The sequence below is a fragment of the Guyanagaster necrorhizus genome (genome assembly GCF_019112545.1).
Source record: "Guyanagaster necrorhizus MCA 3950 unplaced genomic scaffold BT62scaffold_72, whole genome shotgun sequence".
Lineage (NCBI taxonomy): Eukaryota > Fungi > Basidiomycota > Agaricomycetes > Agaricales > Physalacriaceae > Guyanagaster > Guyanagaster necrorhizus.
In genome coordinates, this window is record NW_025064951.1 from 88,736 (window position 1) to 103,235 (window position 14,500).

The following is a 14,500-nucleotide window of genomic DNA, read 5'->3' on the forward strand; positions in this document are numbered from 1 at the left end:
TTCATCCCACCAGTTCTTGGGATCTTCATCCAGTAGTTTGAATGGGATCTTTCAGCATCAGCATCTAGCAAAAATGATGCATCTGGTCTTTCAGTTGATTAGTGGATTGTGATAAATCAGCCAATCATGGCCAAAGAATATTTTCTTGGTTTCTAGGTCAGTTATGGCCAAGTCAATTCGTTCTGAATGATCACTGATAGTGAGCCTGAGCTTGATGTACTCAGTGATTGAACCAGCTTGGTTCTTAGTTCCATCCACATTGTAGATCAGAATAGGTGCTACCATGGCCTGAGTGGGAAGATTGTGCTTGATGACAAAAGCATGATTGATTGAGCTTCTGGTGCAGCCACTGTTGATCAGAGCTATGACTGCATGGGTAGATCAGGATGTTAATGTCTTGATCTGAGCTTTGGTTATTAAGTCTTGTCCTCTGGTCTTAGATCATCAAATAAATTTTTGCAGTCTATGTAGTTTATTGAGCCACTCCAAGGCTTGATTTCATTCTGCTGCTTGCATCCCAGTGATCATGTTGTCGATAACTTCCTCTGCTCAGGTCTTGTGTACCCAATTCTTGAGTACAGCCTTTGCCATTGCTTTGTCCTTCATGTCTTGGATGGCTCACTAAGTCTATTTGGTATTGAATGGTTTTAGCCAACCAATGGGGCTCTCTGCCCTGTTTGGCCCATAGGCAGTTGAGTCTGTTCTATGATATCAGCCTTTTTAGTATGTGGTAAAGACATACCAATAGGGCTCTCTGCCCTCCTTCAGCATGTGTGCATTTGAGTGGGTTCCTTAGGCGATTCTGGAGTCTGAGTGATGATGTCAGGTATATTTGAATGCATGCATAATTTAGACATAGGGGATGTGAGCATAGGTGGTACTACAGAAACATAGTCAGTCTGTCCAGCAGTTAATTGTGACACTCCACTCTTTGTTAGTTTGGCTGAGCCAGTGGAATCACTCACTGCTCAGCCTGATCTTTTACCCCCTTGGGCTTGTCTTCCTGCCTGAGATTCTCATCTTCCTTCATCAACTTGGTGATCTGTGCCCAGATATCTTCTTGGATGGGCTTGTTCTTCTTCTGAGGACAGTTTCATGCTATGTGGCCCTTCTGGCCACAATTGAAACACTTCTCCTCCTTCTTGAGGTGATCCATGTCCATCAGCTGACCTATTCTGGTATATATCATGCTTATACTGGTTTGCTTCTCACCAAATAAGAAAGTTGGAACCAAGCTGCCAGACTTGGCAGATGTGGTTGCATTGAAGGTGGAGGGCTTTGTGCCCTGTCTCTGATGCTTCTGTCCACTCCATGATAGGGTGGATGCTTCTGCCTTCTGTTGCTGCCACTCTCAGTACATGGTGATGATTCATACTTTCCATTCATCATAGCCAACCAGGATGCTGTGTCCAATGTCAGAGATGATCTTGAGATAAGAGGCTGGGGCCTCCATCTTCATATACTTGACCATCCTGCTGGTGTCAGCTATATTGTCCCAGACTCCCACCAACTTACCAAGTCATTCCAATTCATTGAAGTAATTGGTGGCCAGCTTATCTCCCATCTTGAAGTCCTTCATCTTCTGTTTGTGGACTTCTTGGACTGCAGGATCCATAAACTTGTCAGTGATCATTTGTTTGAAGACCAGCCATGAAGGATATTAATGATGAGATCTTGTGGTGGACCAAAACATGAGAGAGATAAGGATCCACCACATTTTTGCTTTGTCCACCATATGAGTTGCCATGAATGTCACCTTATACATGTTGGCAAGAAAGTACAAGGCAAATACTTGGAAATATTGATCACAGTTGACTAGAAAGTGATCAATATCGTCAGATGCCCCTCAGAAGGGGTGGAGTTTGAATATGAGAGTTGGTTTGACATTAAGAATTTGGGCATCCACATCAAGTGGAGGCATTGGATTCAGGAGTGCACCAGCAGGTGGTCCCACCCATCCACTCAGTGGTTCTGGGAATGAATGAAGGGAACCATCATCAGTGACAGAACTTCCCAGTGGTGGTACTTCTTTTCACATAATCCACCCATTCTTGACAATCCAACCTTGAGCAGTTGCCATTGGATCATCTTCTATAGGAAGAGGCTCTTCAGGTGCTTTTCCTCTGCTGCCTTCAGCTTCATCAGGAGATGGTTGTCTGGCAAATGGCTGCCAAAGCAGTAGCTGCCATGGGTTTGGGTAGTGGTTGCTCAGTTTGGGTCAGCTTCTGGTAAGCCAAGATGCCATGCTATGGACAGCTGAGATAATGAATGAATATCTTGATGATATTATTCAGATCGAAGATGCCATGTTGGCCCATCTGCTCAGCACAGCACTCAGCATCCATAGCCTTGGTGTCATGCTATACTTAGGCCTGTATAGTGGCAATGCCTGCATCCAATTCCCTAAGTATTGTTTATTATAAATAAAAATAGCCTGCTCAGTGGTCATATATTGCAAAATTTCCACATGCTTAATATAATCAGTGGTGATATACCTTTGTCCCATGGGTGACACCAACCAGGTGTCATCCATCCATAGCATAGTCATACCATTCTGGTACAACTCCACAAAGTCCTTCTGGCATGCCTCCCATGCCAATTCTTTCTGCTTCTCTTTATGCATTTGTATATTCCATGAGCTAACTCAGTCAGTTAGAGGATCCTTGACTTCCCCATCATAATCCTCCTCCTCCTTGTCATCTGCATCCTCACTGGTGGTCTCACTGCCCACATCTCCTTTGAGGAGGAAACTGTTGCATGGGTTGTAGACCTCCAGGACAGCTGTGCTGGGGCTGCATGCTGAGTTTGGCATCATTAGGTCCAGGTCCAGGAGTAGGCTGCCACTTGGGCTGCCTCTGGTGCTCCTTGGCTCCTTCTCATGCTGTTGCTGCCACCATTGCTCTGCAATACCAGCAGAAGTTTTGATAGAATCATGGGTGGAGGAAAAGGGCAGTGAAGTTCCTATTGAGAAACCTCCAAATGTCACCTGTGAGGTCAATGCCCTCATTGTTCTCTCCAATGGTCCCTCATTCTGCCAGTATTCCATCTCTCCTGATGGGAATATCATCAGTTTCTGCAATAGTATCAATCCTGTAAGACAGTGGATGGTCATCATCAAGGTCGATTGATGCTCTTCAGTGGGCTTCATCCATGTGGATGACTCTTTTGGGGGGCTCTGTCCAGGGATCAGACTTGGTGGCAGGAGTGGCAGGTTCCTGGAATGGAGAGTCAGATATGCTGTTGGTGGTGGTTTCAATAAGCATACTGGTCCTGTCACTTCTCATGTTTCTCCTCTGCTCAGCTGCTTCTCATGCTCAGAGATACCTTCCAAAGAGGGCATTCTCTCTCATGATCTCATGGTCGAGCCATGCCTGCTCCTGGAGGTACTCAGAAATATTACCAGCATGTCAAACTTGGTCCTCTCAGAGGAGGTTCAGGTCAATGGGGTTAGCTGGTTGTGCTGTGTGTGGTACCACTTGTATGCTGCCTGTTCTGCTTGTAGTGTGGCTAGCTGTGCACTGCTCCATTTGGTCTGCTGCAATGGCAGTGGCATGCCACCAGTGGTGCTCATCACTGTTATCACTAAAATAGAGGTCATTATCAACCCTTGTCCTATAGTCAGTGCTTCTGCTTCATACTGACATGGTGTGTCAGGATCTAGAGCCCCTGATACTTCTGGTCCCTTGAGCCACCCATGTGGCATTAAGAGAGTCTCTGGCACAATGGCCAATGCCATCTCCAGAAACAAGAGTTGTTGTCCCTGTTGTATTGCTATGGTGGCTATGCTCAAGAGATGGGATGGAGGTGTCAGGTCTGGGTTGTTGAAACCCCATAGCCTAAGAGTTTCCAGTGTCTCAGATGACTGCTGATAGAGGTTGTGGGAGGTATGTGTGCTGCTGCTGCTGCTCCTCTTTCCTAGAACACTCTTCAGTCAGACTCTCAGAGATAGTTTTAGGGTCAGCTCCTTCTGGAGGTCAGAAGGACTGTAGGGCAGAGGCAGGGATGTCATGGAGGGAGAGGTCTGATGTGACATTGCAGAGGATGGTTTGAATACATTGGAACTCTTGATAATAACAGATAATCCAGGTAGTTACTGATTGGCATCCATGGCACAGCTGTATGATCACCAATAAGCCTATCAATGTTCTGATGATGGAAGTGAAGAGTTCAAAGAACTTGTGGGTAAAGTTCAGATCTGAAGGATTAAGTGCAGGGGGCATTCAGTTTCTCAGCACAATTGGGCTTGAGAAAGAGAAGCCAAAAGCTTCAAGCTAATTGTTAAGCCCAAATTCCATGTGACCAATAACACATAATAAACTAATAGAACCTCACACTTCAGGTTGACTATTAGAGTTCACTGATGTGCTATCAGAGTTGTGTGATCAAGGCAGTTGCAAGTTGCTTGAGAGTAGATGGTGAAGAATAAACTGTAGCTTGAAGCTGGGGCTACTACAGTGAGAGCTATGCTACTTAAATACTAAATCCTTATCATTCTAAGAATGTAACTACTTAATTGTCTTCGCTGGTGCTGTGTAGCATTTTGTCCAGCATTGCTGAAAAGGATCTGAGCATGCACAAGGTGAAAACAGATACAGCAGAGCACTATCCACTGACCACACTCACACCAACACACACAAAACTCTTAGTTCATGAGAGTATTATAATGCAATAAAAGTAGTAATCAACAAATATAATTGTCTTCTTCAATGAATCCACAGTGTATGAACAGCAATAGCATGTGTACAACAGTCTTAGATCTCTCTAAGTCTCAAAGCTTTTTATTTTATCAAAACAAGAGATTGCAACAGATGTTGCTGGGCCTCAAGGCAAAGAGTACTGCAGCTCAATACAATATGTCAAAACACTTCCAGAAAACTCTCAAAAGATCCTAAGCACAGCTCAGATCACCTCAAAATCTCTAACACACAATACACAACTCAAAGCTTCATGCTCTAAGCAAAAACCAATCACAAACATGTCCACAAGTGCCAAAGAGCACAGATCTCTGTTCACAAGTTGCCAAACCAATTATAGACCCACAGGATTCAAACCTATGTGATCCAGAGATATAAAACACAATAAAACACCATCTGACAGATCAAAGAGTTTGAACCTCTGCCAATCTGTGGAAATATCACAATAAAACCTCATCCACAGGCCAAAGGGTTTGAACCTCTGCTATCTGTAGTGTCACACATCACAAATACCTCAAAAACTCGAGATGACATCCTTCAGACACTGCTCTCTTATTCTCAGGCTAGAGCATAATCCAAAACCTCTTATCAAACTAGGTTCAAGTCCTTTGCAAGCTTTGATGCCTCACTCAGTTCTTAAAGCTCTCTCAATGATATTCAATAATGAGTCTATTCTCTCACCTGAAGTTACAAACACAAATCCAGAGCTAGAGTGCAAGGCTTTCTATGTCCAATACACTGCAACTGTGGGGGTCAAAAACTTGTATTCTACTCATACAATACTGTATTCAAATACTCTACTGTGATACTTACTAATACAATCCTACTATGGTATCTTCAAAGTGCAGGACTCTGTGCCAGATCCTGCAGGTATTATTCACATGTCTATCACAGTTGCCACACTTATTCCCTTCTGGGCCAGGACTGCCCACTGTTTCCTTGCTAGCTGACATCAGCTAGCTGGCCTAGCCAGATCTGCTTGCTTTCTTATTTCTCTGGTGATACATCTCTGATAGTGGTAAACTGTTCTAGACCCCTGGGGTTATCTCTCATGTCTGGAGTCAGCCACAATGGTTATGTTCTCTTTTCTAGTGTCTCAGCATTCCATCCAGCTCACAACATGTGCTGCTTCTGGCCTGACATGCATCAATTAACCCATCCAATATGATATGTGTCATACCTCAGTATAATGTGGAGTCTCTCACTGTGTTATGCATGCTAAGGCACTATAAATATGCATGTGAGTCTCTGAGCAGTACATATGCTATTCATCCCTGAGGGTAGTATTTCTCTATCTATTTCTTTGTTGCCATCATTTTATTTCTCTGTTCAACATCCAGTTATTCAGATACCTTCCTTTAGGTCTCAGTTCTCTGTTTAAGGGATATTCTATCAGTGCATCAATGGCTGTGAATCCTTGATTGATGTGATCAGGATTGCTGATCATATTTTGATCATATTCTTTTTATTTTTAGCATATCTCCTTATAATGGTATTGGTGCATTTAGGGCCAAGTGCTGGGATCTCATATGCAGTCTAACCCCTCTGATATTAGTCTGCTACTAGGCCATGCACTCTGCTTCTTGTTACTTCAGTTTAGCCTTATGATGGCTAGGTTTCTGTGTGCTCTTATTCTATTCTCAGTTGCATGCTTACTGGACTGAAATGCAGTCCATGTATTCTCAATTTTTGCAATTTTACATGCCTGAACATGAAGAGGGAATGTCAGCAGGTCATTTCAACCTACTGGAGTATGTTGACCACATATCCTATTGACTCAAACTCATATCAGCAAATGGTCAAGTAATAGTGCAGCCAGAGTGATGGTAGTTGAGGGTGAGGGATAGACCACTGGTGAGCTTGTCAGTGACACTAGTCAGTTACCTCCCACTGGTAGAGGTAAAGGAAGATACAAAGTGGAGTTACCACTGAGGCAAAGATGAGTAGTACAAATAATATGAGTAGAGGGATTTCCATGCAGTACTCCTGACTTTCATCAGGAGAAGGGCAGTTTCAGCTTTGGACTAATTGTTAGTGACCAACTACTACAAAAAAAACCAAACTTAAAGCTGTGCTTTGCATTCAGGCAATCAGCACTTAAGAGGCTTGTCTAAGAGTGGGCAGCATATGCAATCAAGTCAAGTGATGCTGAGAGTTCAGTCCATAGAGTATTAGGAAGAATAAACTTTAGTCTGAAGCTGAAGCTTAAGATCACAGCTGAGCTATCTTATATACAAAATGAGTATGTCTAATAATATGTAATGACAGTGTAGTGTAAGGCCTGTAGTCATACCAGAAGTGTCTGGTATTCATGTATCACAGTAAAGAATATGTATAGCATTCAGTATTTGTTGTAAGTAGAGAGCAGAGTAATGTACAGAGGATTAGAATTAGCCTCTCAAGAGAGAGACATTCTACTTAAATACATTTTGTATTACTTCAAGATCTTTCTATGAGATACTAAATAAGTCTGGATCATAATCCAAGTCAGCTGCCACTGACTGGCATTGTATCTTTGAGTACATTCTCATACTCACTCAGAATTGCTATTCCAACACTCCCTCTCAATTCCAAGTTCCTAGAATACCTGCAGATAGATACTCATGTAATAGTCTTGGTAGGCCTTTAGTGAATATATCTGCTAAGTTCTCCTCTGATGTGCAGTGCTGAACTTTGACTTCATTTGAAGCCATGCACTCACAAACAAAGTGGTGCCATATGTCTATATGCTTCGATTGAGCATGGAATATAGGGTTCTCAGTGAATTTGATTGCAGATTGGTTGTTGATGAAAATAGTCATTGCTTTATAAGGTGGCAATCCTAATTTGGTTAAGAGTGCTCATAGCCAAATTACTTCCCAGGTTGTGTGTGTGAGGGCCATATATTCTGCTTCCATAGTGGATAAGGCTATAGTGGGCTGTTTCTTTGAACTCCAAATAACAGCTCCCCCTGTATAGGTACAGACATAACCAGATGATGATCTTCTATCTGTTCTGTCTTCTCTCCAGTCTGAGTCTGAATAAGATATTAGCTCATCCATAGTCCCTCCATATGTGATTCTGAAGTCTAGAGTTCCCTTCAGATAGCAGAAAACTCACTTCAAAGCTGTGACATGCTTAGCAGCCAGATTCTGCATGTACTTGCTTAATTTGGTGACAGCATGTGTAATGTTGGGCTGGAATCCATTGGCCACATACATTAGTGATCCAACACCAGTATGATAATATTGCCTGGTGGCTGTATCAATGCCTCATGAGTCTTCTGTCAGAATTTTCTCTAGCTATACATTTGGGTCCATAGGCATTTTGACCGGTTTGCAGTCATTCATGCCCATTCACTCAAGTACTTTGAGAATATATGCCTTCTGAGATAGAGTGATAGTGCTCTTGTCTCAATTTCTGTCTACCTTCATGCCTAATATATATTGAATCTCCCTCATGTCTGTGACATTTAGCTTCTTCTTAAGCTCTTCTTTTATTTTAGACATGGTTTCATCATCTGGGGCAAGCAATGTCATGTTATGGACATGTACAGCTACAATTATGGGACCAGAACCCATTTGTCTGATGTACACACATTGATCACTAATCAATCTGATGTATCCAAGTCCCAAAAATATAGCATTTAATTTGTCATTCCAAATTCAGCCAGATTGCTTGAGTCCATACAATATTAATTTGAGGTGTGCCACTTTTCCACTCCCATCTGAATATTCAGGTGGCTGTGCCATGTAAATGGATTCATTGAGTTTACCATTTAAGTAAGCTCCAACAACATCTATTCCATGAATGATTAGGTTTCTTTGAGTGGCAATTGCCATGAGTAGGCAGAATGTGTCCAGCCTGACAACTGGTGCATATGTCTTGAAGAAATCAATGCCAGATACCTGTGAAAATCCTTTTGCAACAAGTCTGGCCTTATACCTGATGATTTTTCCATCACCATCCCTTTTCAATCTGTAAGTCCACTTGCAATCCACAAGTGATCTGTCTTTGAGTAATTCTTTCAGCTGCCATATGCCTAGGGAAGTTAATAGATTGTATTCTTCATCCATTGCTTTCTTCCAATGATGTCAGTCTGGCCTTGTCTTGGCTTCTTCAAGGCTTAATGGCTCATCACTGAGGTTGTCTGCAGTTTCCACAATGCATGCATAGTCTATTGCAATATTTATGGCTTTCAAAGATGGTTCTTCTGAGGTATGCTGTTGTTCCAATATTTTCACAGCTCATGCACTTGGATTATGAAGTGTCTGGTAACTCAGTTGTCTTTGATGCAATCCAGACTGATTTGTCATGTGGTTCGATCACTTTCCCACACTATATTGGGAAATTTGATTTGATCGATGACACATTAGGGGCTATTTTCCCTTTTGGTTCAACATTTTTGGCATCCACAGAATCATCTGAAATGCCATCATTTTCATCTGGAGTCTGCTCAACTTTGCTTCTTGACTCCCCCTCAAGTGATGAAGGGTGAGAGACTACATAGTAAGTGTCTATAGGCTCTGTAGTGTTGTTTTCAGAGAATATAACATTTCTTAAGATCTGAATCTGCCTGATTTGAGAGTTGTAATATCTCTAGGCCCTGGATTCATCTGTAAGACCTGTGAAAATAAATTTCCTTGACTTTGGGTCCAGTTTTGACCTCTGGTTATCTTGTTGCAACACCCAGCACTTTACTCTAAATTCCTGGAGTGCTGAAATATCTGGTTTCATGCCCTGAAACACTTCTTCTGAGGTTAGATCATTTTTGATAGCCCTGGTTGGTGATCAGTTCTTCAAGTATGTGGCATATACCACTGCCTTAGGCCATAGAAACTTTGGTAAGTGATGTTCTTCTAGCATAGCACATGCATGCTCCACAAGAGTCTGATTTATTCTCTCAGCAACTCCATTTTGAGATGGGGAGTATGCTACAGTCAATTCCAACTGTATGCCATTGTTCTGAAGGTATTCCTTTACCTCTTCATTGACATATTCCTTTCCATTGTCAATTCTCATAAACTTCAGATCCTTCCCTTTGTGGACTTTGATGTATTTTTGATACTGCTGGATCTTCTTTTGAATTTCCATATCTTGCTTTGACTTTAAAAAATACAACATTGTCCTTTGGGATTTTCCATCTGTGAAGCTTATATAATATCTTTCACCATGAATACCCTGAGTTTGGGCTGGCCCCCATAGATCTGAAAATGTCATTTCCCCTATTTCAGTATAGTCCCTTTCAGCTTCCTGTGGAAATAGCTTGGTATGATGTTTGGCTTTCATGCAAGCTATGCAATCTGTCTGAGGCTTGGCTGACTCATCTATGTCCATCCTCTTGACCATTTTCTTCCTAAATAGTCTCTTTACTGATCCCATATTTAAGTGGCCTAATATTTTGTGCCACTTTTGCTATGATCAGGCTGATTTTATAGCATGGGCCTGGGTTATTTCTGGAACAATGATGTCAAGGCTGTACAGCTTTGATATTTTATCTCTATGGCTGATTATCTTACCATGTAGTGAGATAATATCTATTCTGGACTCTTTGAATTTGAGTTCAAATCCAGCATCTGTAATGCACCCTATTGACATAAGATTGAATGGTGCATCAGGGCAGTGGATACACTCTTTTAGTGTGACTGGAGTGATCTTTTCTCCTTCAACCATTTTAATCTTGACAGTTCCCCTTCCCAAGCCTTTGGATTTGCCTACATCAATGACTTCATGTTCTGGGGTTTCAACATAGTCAGAAAAATATAATCTATTTTTGACTATATGTCTGGTAGTGCCAGAGTCTCCTAGCCATGATACTCCTGAGAGTGAGGTAAGTGCAATGTCTGTTGCACAAAATATGTAGTCTTCTTCTTCTGAGTCCAATTTGGCAACATATGCCTGAGTCTGGCCCTTTCCCTTTCCTTTCCATGACTTTCCAGAATTCTTCTTCCCATTTGGGCAATTTGTCCTGATGTGACTAGTTTTCCCATATCTATAACATGTGACTTTTGAATTGGACTTCTTGCCATGTGCTGCAAGTGTTGTAGTCCAATCAGAAGTCTTTTCCTTTAATCAGATGTCTTTCTGAAGAATTCAGGAAATCAACTTGTAAGAATCTTTCAAGTCAGCAGTATCCACTGATGAGATGAATGAATCCCATGATTCCAGGAGTGATGTAAGCAGTGTGATAGAGAAGTCCTCCTCCTTGACTTTCTGCTTAAGGGATGCCAGCTCCTCCTGATAGGACCTCAAAGTCCTAATATGCTCCTCTATGTTTCCTCCTTCTTCACACTGAGCTCTGAAGAATTTCCTTCTGACAAGGACAATTCCCATGGGTCCCCTGGACTCATACATATCTTTCAGAGCTTTCCAGGCTTCTGCAAAAGTCTTTGAACCAGCAATATATACCAGCAGGCCATCTGAAACCCACAATCTTATTGTTGAAAGAGCCTTCCTATCACTCTTCTTCCAATCTGCCACCAGTGTCATGTCTGCCAGGGCTGGAATGCTTCCATCTGCATAATCAATTAGTCCTAAATCAGTTAGGATATTGATCATCTTGATTTTCCACATCGGATAATTTTCTGGGCCCTTAAGGGGGTCAATTCTATACATGGACTGGCTATCCATGTGGTTCTACATGTGTATGCAAAGTACAAAAGGGTGCAAAGTGAGTAGCGATGTAAGTTCAGTTATGGCCGGGGCCTATAACCTGTTGTAAGTAGAGAGCAGAGTAATGTACAGAGGATTAGAATTAGCCTCTCGAGAGAGAGACATTCTACTTAAATACATTTTGTATTACTTTGAGATCTTTCTATGAGATACTAAATAAGTCCAGATCACAATCCAAGTCAGCTGCCACTGACTGGCATTGTATCTTCGAGTACATTCTCATACTTGCTCGGGATTGCTATCCCAACAGTATTCATATGATAGTCATCCATGAAACAAGAATAAAAGAGTGGCATCAGCATGTTATGCTGCAGAGTGAGGTTGTTGGACAACAATGGTGTGGGAAGCATGCGCTGTGAAGATCGTGAAGGTGTGAATGGTCACGATCGTAACAAGTTCTAGCTGTATATAATTATAGTTCAAGTAGTTTGAACATGCTCATAAATGCGGAGACGGTCAGCTGCTTGTCGAACATCTCTAGCCTGTGAGGCGTATTCTCGACAATTATCCTCCATCCCAATACAACAGTTCATCTGTGGACCGTGGTCCACCCGATTTCTCTACAGTTCCAAAGGCATCGGTGCGGGTTGACAATTCAGTTCCTCGCCCGTAATTTTGATCTTATCTTCTCTTCACATCCATGTTCGTGTCATTTGTCTCGCCCCTTGCGCACCATGTCGTTCCGCTGAATCGAACTAGAGAGTCGCCTTACATTTAGCGATGACAGTACCGGTGTGCTTAATGCAAAAACCTTTTGAAAACAAGAGCGTCTCTGCGCATGAGATGCTTATTAATAGTTACACTTCACTAGAAAGGATACCAATGAAAGGCCTCGACGAGAAATGGATGCAGTAAGGTAAGTATAATCATCGTATCATAAAAATGGCAAAGCTATCTTATCATAACCATATTCAACCACTTGTTCTCCACCGCTTCGACCAACGTGACTCCTGACGAATCCGATGGCGAAGGGGACACAAGAGAACGATCCTCATATATCTCTCCCTCCTCTAATTCTGGATCGCTGTCGCTCTCCAAGTCCATATCGCACTCGCCCATCCCATCGCTATCTTGGGTCCATGGTACGAGTGCCGGCACTGACACAGGAACACGGAGATAAGAAGGGGAAGCCGGAGCCGGAGCTTCCTCCCCCCTGATTGCCTCTGCCGCCGCCTCCGTGACGTGTACCTTCACCTCCTCTTCCTTCACCTGCGGCTCCATCGCATCCTCAACCAGCGGTACCAGCACTGCAGCATGATCCCGCAGCGCAGGCTCCAACACCTGCAGGACGGGTTTGAGACCATCTTCAGAAGAAACTGACAGTCGCCTTCGCTTCGGAGTCGAGGCAAGGTATTGAAGTTCGTCACTAGCCCGCGAGCTGCTGCAGCTGCTCTCACGCGAATACGGGCTTCTTCTTCCCTCCCTCAACGGGCGCTTCATGCTCCTTTTCAATTCATGCAGCTCCTGCCGGATCTCCTCCTTCTCCTGACGCTCTCGGACGAGAAGCTGGGCGCATGAGGAACGGATGGTCGTAATAATGGAGCGTATCCACGGGTTTGACATGAGAGATATGGGGATATGCTGCGGCTGGCGGACGGATGGTGGGATGGACGGTAGAGCATGTATACGCCTGTGCAGAGGCGGCGGATGCAGAATAAGAGTTTGTTGATCTGAGAGATGCCGAGGTGCTGGATGGAGATGTTCTTGCATATTGAAGCGCGCCAAATTCTCGACAGTAAGTGGGCGGGGTTCATGAAGAGGTATGGCTGACGGTAGAGGTTTCCTCTCCATAAGACAGAGACGTGGTAGTGACTGATGTGAGGACGAAGGTAGGGAAATTGGCGGAGGAGCATGAGGGTTGGGTTCCATGACTACTGGCCGCTGTACTTCGTTTCGTGGACGGTCCAGGTTATACGTCGGTTTCCGCGGAAGTAATGGCGGACGATAGTCGCACATGTCCACATCTGCACTGAGACGACGTTGTGGTTGGATGCGACTGTTGGGCAACCGCTGGGACTGCTTAGATTTCGAGGACCCGGCGTAAACGTAGTCGAACGAGTCAATCTGAGGGTTCAGGGAATCGTCATAGAAGCGTATGCATCCTGGAAGGACCTAGAAATGATTGAATGGGATTTTAAAAAGAATAATGAAAAGACCGACCTGCTCAGAGTATCTGACTGTCATTATTGGATTCGTGATACACGAGGAGCAGGCGAGAGGCTTGCGGTCGTACTTCGAAGACTTCGGAAGGGCTTTCGTCTGTGCGCGCATGAGTACACTGTGAGGGTAAAGGAACGAATGAACACACACTAGGACTCTGTATCGTATTAAGGACAGCACTGCTATCCATAAACTAGGGGGGTCGAGTATTCTCTCCTCTACACGGACCAGCCAGAGAACGGAAGCAGAAATCGCGTTGCACAGAAGTCAATTGCTTGGGCTTTAGTACCCATGCTGAATTCGGTCGCATTGATTTCAGTCGGCCCGACCGAACAATAGGACAATGAGCACTAAGCTCCCATCAGATCCCTGGTTCCCAAGACAAAAAGCCTGGAGGGTTCTCTATACATTTGACGTTATAGCAAAGGCAAGAAAACAATTAAAAGGCAAAAGTACGTACATCGGTGACATTGTCGTTCGCGTAGGAAGGAATCTCGAATAGGAAGGTTGGGTCCTGCCTAGTGTCCAATGGGACTTCGTTATTATAAGAAAGATCGAGGTATTCCCATACATAGAGTCCAAAGGATCCAGCTGCTATCATGCCTGTCAGGCATACAATGCGCGCCATTGTCCAACGATCCCGTATGCGAATTTCCTGTTGCTGCTGGATATGTATAATGCAGCAGGCCGAGAACTTGGGGAAAATATGGCGTGAGAAAGAAGGAAATAAATGCCATACGAGAAAGAGAAAGTGCAATAATGTTCTTTCTGTCTTCACTTTCTGTCGTCGTCGTCGTCGTCAAAGAGGAAGACGCCTGCGGTAAACAAAGACACATAGCGCGACTGTCAACCGGAGATACCGGGAACTGCCTTTTTGGGTCGCATCGTCGGCTGTCGTCGGCACCGTCGATCGACACCAGATATGATCAAAGATGATCGTCAAAGCGGTGTCAAAATGTGAGCGGTCCTTGTGATACGGCCTTGGTATTTCGATA

At 43.6% G+C, this 14,500-nt stretch overlaps 1 protein-coding gene across 1 annotated transcript; it reads right to left on the bottom strand.

Moving 5' to 3' along the window:
• Nucleotides 1-12,009: 12,009 nt before the first annotated feature.
• On the bottom strand, nt 12,010-13,775 carry BT62DRAFT_736686 (uncharacterized protein). The gene is made up of 3 exons (XM_043182083.1): nt 13,654-13,775; nt 13,506-13,604; nt 12,010-13,457 (listed from the first exon to the last, which is right to left on the bottom strand). The coding sequence occupies exons 1-3, from the start codon at nt 13,693-13,695 to the stop codon at nt 12,237-12,239; spliced, it is 1,362 nt and encodes a 453-aa protein (XP_043032946.1). The 5' UTR covers nt 13,696-13,775; the 3' UTR covers nt 12,010-12,236.
• Between the last annotated feature and the right edge of the window lie 725 nt (nt 13,776-14,500).